Source organism: Rhinolophus hipposideros (assembly GCF_964194185.1).
Source record: "Rhinolophus hipposideros genome assembly, chromosome: 3".
Taxonomy (NCBI): Eukaryota; Metazoa; Chordata; class Mammalia; order Chiroptera; family Rhinolophidae; genus Rhinolophus; species Rhinolophus hipposideros.
In genome coordinates this window covers 23536979-23545088 of record NC_138049.1, presented here as the reverse complement: position 1 = coordinate 23545088, position 8110 = coordinate 23536979, and the positions used below count along the sequence as shown (strand labels likewise).

At 38.8% G+C, this 8110-nt stretch overlaps 1 protein-coding gene across 1 annotated transcript in view; it reads right to left on the bottom strand.

Moving 5' to 3' along the window:
- Positions 1-1168: 1168 nt before the first annotated feature.
- TXLNB (taxilin beta) overlaps positions 1169-8110 on the bottom strand; it is a 41213-nt gene continuing 34271 nt past the window's right edge. Inside the window, exons 9-10 of the mRNA XM_081045356.1 lie at positions 5909-6004; positions 1169-4676 (exon numbers count right to left, since the gene is read on the bottom strand). Of these exons, the coding sequence (XP_080901482.1) occupies positions 3888-4676; positions 5909-6004 (885 nt within the window). The 3' untranslated portion in view covers positions 1169-3887. The remainder of the gene's footprint in view (positions 4677-5908; positions 6005-8110) is intronic.

The following is an 8110-nucleotide window of genomic DNA, read 5'->3' as shown; positions in this document are numbered from 1 at the left end:
AGTAAAGATTATACTAAGTATCCGTTGAAAATACAGGTAAAAGACTCACCTACAGGAGCAAAATTAGGTCAAATTCTATACATGTGAGTTTATGTGCATGTGCGGGCGTGTGTATATTCACACAAACATACAACAGCAACCAGCACTTCTAGAACTTCTATCAGGAGATAGAACCAACAAGACTTAACTTCAGGTACTGAAGACACAATTTACCAGGGTTGAGAAAAAATTGTTGTTATTATCATTTATGAATGTTTCTATTCTAATGGAGTGTCCTCCTGGTTGATCTAATAACTGATTTTTGCTTCTAAAGTACGAAAAAGGAAATAAATTAAATCTTGTGAAAATTTAACCCATATACCCAACTTGCCTCCTAAATTCTACTTGCCAGTTTATGATGGGAACAAATTTCAGAGACCAAAGGCATCACTTTTATTTCATATCTTCTTTTAGCAAATTCTTTATGTTTCAAATTATTTTTATTTTTCCTAAATGCTGGATTTAACTATTGGTTAGAGTTGGAAGGGCTGAGGGAATTTTCCTGAAATTTCTCTAACGATCTTTTAGTTCATTGCAGCCTCAGTTTTGCAATGAACATATAATACGTTTATTATCTCAAAAAGGAAACAAAAAAGGGGGGGGATCTATTTTAAAACTGTGTATCTATACTAGGCAAAAAGGAGCAAAAACAGCCTTATGGGCAGCGTTGAATCTTTTTTCCGTTCTAGCTAAGCAATCCTCTTCTCCAAGCGTGATAGGAAATGTCATGTTCAAGAAGCCCCTCCTGGATCAGTGTGGTCTGGGGAGAAAGCATACGCAAAAGGCAGAATGGCCGGGCCTCTTTGGGTCTTGCTAGAGAAAATTCTTGCAGCGGTTAGAAGGACGGAGTAGAGGCAAAATGAGCTGACATATTCTGCACGCCCTCCCTTATACCTCAGAGTATTTCTGAGAGGACACATTTAAGAGAAACTTGCGGAAACATAGTCTCATAGGAGACTGACACTGAAGAGAAACACTGGCCGTGTGATAACTGTCTGCCCTCAGCTGGTAGCCAGGCAGAGGGGCACACATCTTGCTCTCTTGTTAGCCTGGGCAGTCACGTTCACTCTCTTTCTCCCTTCCTCTTTCCTTCTCTTTCTCTCAACACACACACATACACCAGAATTTTCAAAGTATTCACTTTACTTTCTACTTATTCAAGAGACCAAAAATTCAACCAACAATAGAATAAAACCACAATCTTTCCTAGGCATCGTTGAAACATAGAAGTAACAAAAATAAACAAAAAAAAGTAAACATAAATATAAATGAAAATAAAAAATAAATAAAACCACTGCTAGAGCATTTTGGAAGAGAAGTACCTTTTTAATCAATACATTAATTGTAGTTATTTCATTTGCAAAACACCAACAATTCTAGTGTTTCTGGTAAGTAGACTTGGTATCTCTAGAAATAGTTACATGAACTTGATAAAGACCTTCTTTAAGGTCTTATGAGTTATTGTTACAATGAGTAAGGCCCAATTCTAACACAAAAGACATTCTTTAAATATTAAAATAATTCTCCCAAAGCCTCTATTAAGCTTTGCAAATTTCAGGAAAATTTTTGTATCTGAAACTCTGCCCAAGATATATACTGAGTAATATGTTGCCATGAAAGCTTTTTGGATGAGGAAAAAATGAACTTTGGGTCTGAGAATATTTGATTTACTGGATTTTGGCTCTCTCTTCCGTTTCTCTTGCTAAACGTTTAGACTGAGACTTTACTATGATTATCTAATCTTACTCCATCTTGGAAGTCTAGCCTTTGTAAATAGTGAAAAAGGAGACCCTCCTGGATTGTTATGGTGAATATTTGGCTCTGAATTAAATGAATGTTTAAATCTCTAAGATTTCAAGTAATGTTGAATTTGGCTGGATACCCTGTGGTTATAATATTTTAAGCCTTTAGAAATACATGGGTTCTCAAATAGCGATATGCTTTTTTTTTTTCCTGACTAGCATTTTGTTATTACCCTCACTGTCTACTTCAAACAAATTTTATGCAGTTTACAATTCTTGTAGCATATGGTTGCTGCCTACAAGCCTTTGTGTGCCTTGGCAGACAGCCACATGTGACACCGAAGAATGGTTTCCTGCATGAGTAGCACAAAATCTTGCTTTTATCCATTTTTCTACTTGAGTCCAACTTTTAAGGTAGGCCTGGGTTAGGTCTTTTTTTCCTTTCCTCCCTCCGTCTTCCTTTCCTTCCTTCCTTCCTATTTCTTTGGTGCAGTCTCTCTTTACACCAAGTAGAATAGTTTATACTGTCAATATTATTAGAGGTTCGTGTCAAGAAATGATAACATAATACTCATGTGCTCGTAGACAACTCCAGGTGTTTCTAGCTTTTGCCTTCTCCTGAATCCTCACCTATTTTTCCAAGTCATTTTGAGTATGGACCCATTTGTCCTTTGCTTTCTTTGTACTTCTGACTGTAGAGAATGTCTCAAAGCAGAGAATGTGCTTGTTTGTAAGCCTCACCACTCGTGTTGAGACCCTGTGTGGATTTCTGTTTTGGAAAAATAATAGTTTTTACTTAGCAATAGCTGAGATGAGGTCTGGGTATAATTTTCTACTGCAAAAGAGGGGGTTAGAAAGAAGGAGCAGTTGTTCTGAGAATATAGACTGAGGCAGTGACAGCAAGAGGTGGTGGGAAACTCTTTGGAGACAGTGGTAGGTGACAGGGAGGGAACCGAGGAGTTGACAGGGTCAGGTGAATATTCTGCCTCAAGACTATTATTTACAAACAAACTCATTCTCTGCTTTGAGAAATTCTCAAGACTTTGGTAGCACAAGAGGCAGGGGATGAGCATAATCTCTTCTCAGTCTGAGGACCCCAATTCCTCCATGTCTTAGCACTTTCAACCCACTTCCTTTCCCACTTCAAACCCTTTCCTTGCAGAAAGCCATGAATGGGTTGAGTTGCAAGGCATGGTCTGAGTTGTGTAGAAGAAGAAGCTGGAAAAAGTGAACAATTTACAGCTCCGAGAGTTCCCCTATTCTGTTTATGGCCTCTTGTGGTCATCTTTGTATCTGTGCATTCTACACAGATTTGGAAACTAACCCAGCTGCTGTTCTGTCATTTGATCAATTGGTTGAATTTATTGATTGACAATTGAGTTACTTATTTTTGCCCTAAGTACTTGTGTTCTGAACCTACTTCTGATTTCATAGGGCATTAGTCTACTGTAGTTCCAAGTGCAAGTAAGAGATCATCTTTTTGACTGGCATCTAAATATTTTGCATGAGAGAAATTCAAAAAAGGATAAGAGAAATGTATGTAAATATAAACATACATACAATATACACATGTGTGTATATGTGCAAAAGCACATATATGTATATATTCAAAAATCAACCCATACGTATATATGCACACATGTGCATATATTATTTATATAATGTTTAAATGGAACCTGGACGTCTATACTTACTATGGAACTTAATGAAACTATGGAAATAAATACAACATCACATTTTCAATAGTCATATATTGTAGTGGAAGTCTTTAAATACCAAATATTACTGTGGATCAACAAATTGAATTAAGTCCAATGTTAATGGCAAATTATAATAATATAAATTTTCTATTCGTATGTTTTGTTGCCATCCAGGAAAATTATACCATCAACATACCAGTGTTACATAGAAAAGCTCCGTATCAGTTATAAATTGAGAACAAATAGCAAAGGCTGAATGTGCTCTACATAACATTTAAAAATGTTTTGAATCTAATTAAGTCTCTTCCAATAGACATCCCTAGTCCTTACTGCCACTTTCAGAAGAAAATCTGTTATGACAAAGATGTGAAGTCAGGAAGATCAGCCTCCGAGGACGCGGTGCTGCTTAGTCTACTCCCTCTAGATTGGGGTGAGACACTTTGGGCACCTGGGGTCTGGCTGAGACCCCTTGTAGCAGGCCCTCTGCTGCTGCTGGTGGAGGCTGCCTGTTGGACTCGCAGCCAGGTGCTCCAGCTGGAACTTGCTCCCCTGCTGGGGGCGGTGGGGCAGGACCATTTGCCTCCATTACCCACAGGGAGGCCTCATAGGGGGAATGTGGGGCCTGACTGGAAGCTTCTCCCTCTGGCTTGCAGGGCTGCTGATCAGCCTGTGCTTCAACACGGAGACCCTGGTCTTGGAGCTCTGCTTCTGACTCTACAGGGGGATTACTGGCTCTGGGGGGCTGTTCTGACTCATTGCTTCCTTCTGCCTCAGGCTGGGGAATTGGGGGAGGCAGGGGCTTCTCTGAATGGCATGGAGGGCTCAGAGGGGATTGTTCTGGCGTTTTGAGGGCTGCGTCACTGGCCCCTGGAGGACTGCGGAATTCTGGCTGGAATTCTTTGGACAGCTCGAGGGTTGACCCAGGATAATGAATTACCGCTAAGGCTGTGGCCAGACTTTTCACGGCATCTTGAACTCTCTTGGCGTCCTCTGTGTCAGCCTGTTCACCCCCTGAAACAGTTGGCTCTGGCTCTTCGTCCGAAATGTGCTGAGCTTCATCATCCTTTTCAGGCATTTTCGCTTCTCTAATTTTTTTGTAGAGTTCATTTCTCTCTTCTTGTAAAGCTCGACAGAGATTCTCTAGCCTCCCAATTTTCATCACGAAGCACTCATATTCTTTTGCTCTCAGAGCTTTCTGTGATTTGAAAACATACACATGCATAAAACATCATGAAAAGCAAAGCTGCCAGGATGCTTTCTGGAGACAAAATCATTGGTCCAGGAATTTGTCTACCAGGCTCTGGGGTCTGACCACAGACTGGTGGCTGGATAGACCCTTGGTCAGAGACATCAATTCTTTTTTTTCTCATTATATGTTAGACTCTGGTAGAATTTTAGTCATTCTGGCAGAGGTTAGGAGAGAAAGATGGCAAAGCCTCTCTCTGCTGCAGTCCAGGGCCTCTAAAATCAAAGATGAATTTTCTGCTTGCGAGACAGCATGTAAGCAAAAGCTTGTGGCAAAATGAATGAGATGGGCTGGCACTTGGCCATCAGCAGTGCTTTATTTATCCTATAGATAAACTGCCATACGCTAGGCCAGTAACTGTCTGATTGATGTTGATGATAATAAGCTCATCTCTTTGGAATTGGTTGCAATTTGGGATGAATTGTTAGAACAGTCATTATAACCAGAGAAATTCACCACACACTAATTCATGATGCTGGCTGCTCAAACTGTTCACTTTTCCTTCTTTTCTCTAGAAGTGACAGTGTGTTTGTGCATGACATTGTTCTTACTCCTTCGGCCCATCTTTGTGTTGCTCTGTACCCTTTAAGACTTTTTTTTTTTTTTTACTTGTTTACATGGAGACAGGTAAACCTGTCAGCCCTGCCTCTCAGGTCAAGGTTCACGCATCGTTGCCTGTATAGTCTCAAAACCTACTCGGAGCCTGATGTAGTATCAATGTTTAAATGACTGTTGGAGGAATTAATACATCTCCACATCTGTCTATAAAATAGCACATATCCTGGGTGCTTGAGCTAAGGTCTTCTCTCAATATGTTCAAATCAGTAAACTAATTCATTCTGTACCTGTCGTGTGCTAGGCATTGGGGAAAATCAAAGACAAGTAAGACACCTGCCAGGCCTTTGAGGCCTTCACAGTCCAGCGGGCCTGCTGCTGCTTTGGGGACAGCTTCGGGATCCACAAGTAGGCGTGGGAGTTGAGAGTCACAATGCTCCTTGTGAGCCTGGACCCGATTCTAAATTACTTCGCTCTAATTATTTTCATTATATGTTCATCTATCATATCCCAGAAAAATGCAGGCCTTTTTCAAAGGTAATCAGTTATACTATTAAGTTATAATTTTCTACGTCTGAACGTTTGACGAGCCAGGGGAAAATAAGCTAAGGGAAAAGCTTCCTCACCTCTTCAATCATGTCCAACAGAGCTTTGTTACAGCTCTCAAACCGGGCTTTCCACGTGGCTGTGTCCTTTTCCAGCTTCTTCATTTTCTTAGTTGTCTACAGAAATTAGAGTGTTTTAATATTAATCCTGAAGAGTTAATATATCAAAGAAGCTATTAGTTCCATATGTGATATCAAGAAAAATCCTTTTGTTACCAGCCGCTGAAGTAAATGCAAGTTTAAGGTCAAGGAATGAAGACTGAGTAGGGAAAGTCACAGTTTATTCCCGAATCATTTAGGTCAGTGGTGAACAAACCTTTTTGGCCCTGGAGCCAATTCAGGAAACTTAGGGCCACACTGTTTTGTCATTGGTTTTCCTTTCATTTAAAATAAAAACAGCAAAATCAATCAATCAATAAAATAAAAATAGCTTAATTTAATCCCCCAAATAAGCTTGCAATTTTGATTATTTACTTTACTGAGTAGAAGACTATCAGTGAGAAAGCTGGCCTGGCTCTTTAGCTATTAAAGTGTTGATAATATCTGGGTACATCGGAGGAGTAGCCACACAAGGCAGCTTTCTATTTTCTCAGTCTTTACGTTTGTAGAGTGCAATAGGGTTCACAGAATGCAATTACACATCATTTCATCCTTGAAACAGTCCCACAAGGAGGTTCTTTTTTTCACCTCCACTTTAAAATGGGGGAGCTGAGGCTCAAAGAGGTGGAGTAATAGTCAGGTGAGTTAGCAGAGACTGGGGTGGGAATTATTTCATTCCATTTAATGCAACGGAATGACTGGTCGTCACCAGGCTGGGGCTGGGTATGTGGGATACAGAAGTGAGTGAAACACAGCCTGTCTTTTTCAATCCTGAAACTACCCGCATTTCTGGTTGTAGGATCAGCTAGAGCTCTCTGCTTGGATAAAGGACAAGGCATGTAATCAGGTGCAGTTTCCCTGGTGAACCACAGCTGGGCAATTGTTGCTTTGTGCCAAGCTGCCTGAGGCTGGGGGAGGCCAGACGCTGGGCGCGGGCTCTCAGCTCCTGGGCTCTACTAAGAAGCTAGGTTAGCCTCCAGTGGTTTTTCATTTTGATCATTTTTTACCCAACTTATTAGTTGATAAACTTTTTAAGGTCATCAGCCCTTTTCAGAATTTGATGAAATTTGTGGGGCCACACTCAGAGAAATGCAAATATGAATATGAAATTTTTTGCTTCTTCTCAGATTTATTACTGAAAGTCTATAAACTCCAGATTAAAAACTTCTGCTCTTAATCATGAAGATTAAGATTTCTCTTTAAGATTTATTCCAATCTTAAAACTATGTAATTTTTAAATAAACATTTTTCCTGATCTAATATTTATTTCAATCTTAAAACTCTATAATTAAAAAAACTTTTTTTTTAGTTGGGTAAATCGATCCAGGAGTGGGAAAGCTGTAACTGTTAACAAACGTTAGTCTACTTAAATTTGCTCACTGAATTATGAAAGTTCTCATTTTGTGAAAATGTTTTGAAAAGGATGCTTTCTGTGCTTAAAAATGGTTCATACCAATGCTTGTTCAGAAGCACAATTCTGATGCTGATCTTGTTTTGGGAAAACACTACATTGAATAGGATTTAAATATTATATCCCACAATACTATGAACACCTTATATTTGTAAAAGACTTTTAAAACATTTAAAACCATTTTAAAATATATTTATTTATTTGAACTTCCCACTCTTGTGAAGTAAGCAAGAGAAATAGTTCCTTGTTTTATAGATTTAAAAACAAATTGAAGGAAGTTGAGTGAATTGTCCAATACTACTTGATGAGTAAGAACACACCCAAAATTTAATTTAGGTTTCCATATTCTCATTCAAACGCTCTGTAAGTTATATCATACTACATATTTTCTCTTCTAAGAAGGGTCCTATGAAATGGTATTTTCTACCCTAATATTCCAGTCTTGCATATTTGTATAAAATTTTTTTAAACTTTTTTTTATTAGTTTCAGGTGTACAGAACGATGAAATAGTTAGGCATTTATTATTTATATCCCTCACGCAGTGACAACCCCCTTATCCCCCTCTACTGCCCCTCTGACATTGCATACAGCCATTACATTTAATTTTTTTATCTACAGAACAGATTTTTTTTATTTCAATATAAACAACATAATGTTAAACTGCTAGTTCTTGCCTTTTTTCATTTTTTTATTTTTTTATTTTTTTTTAAAG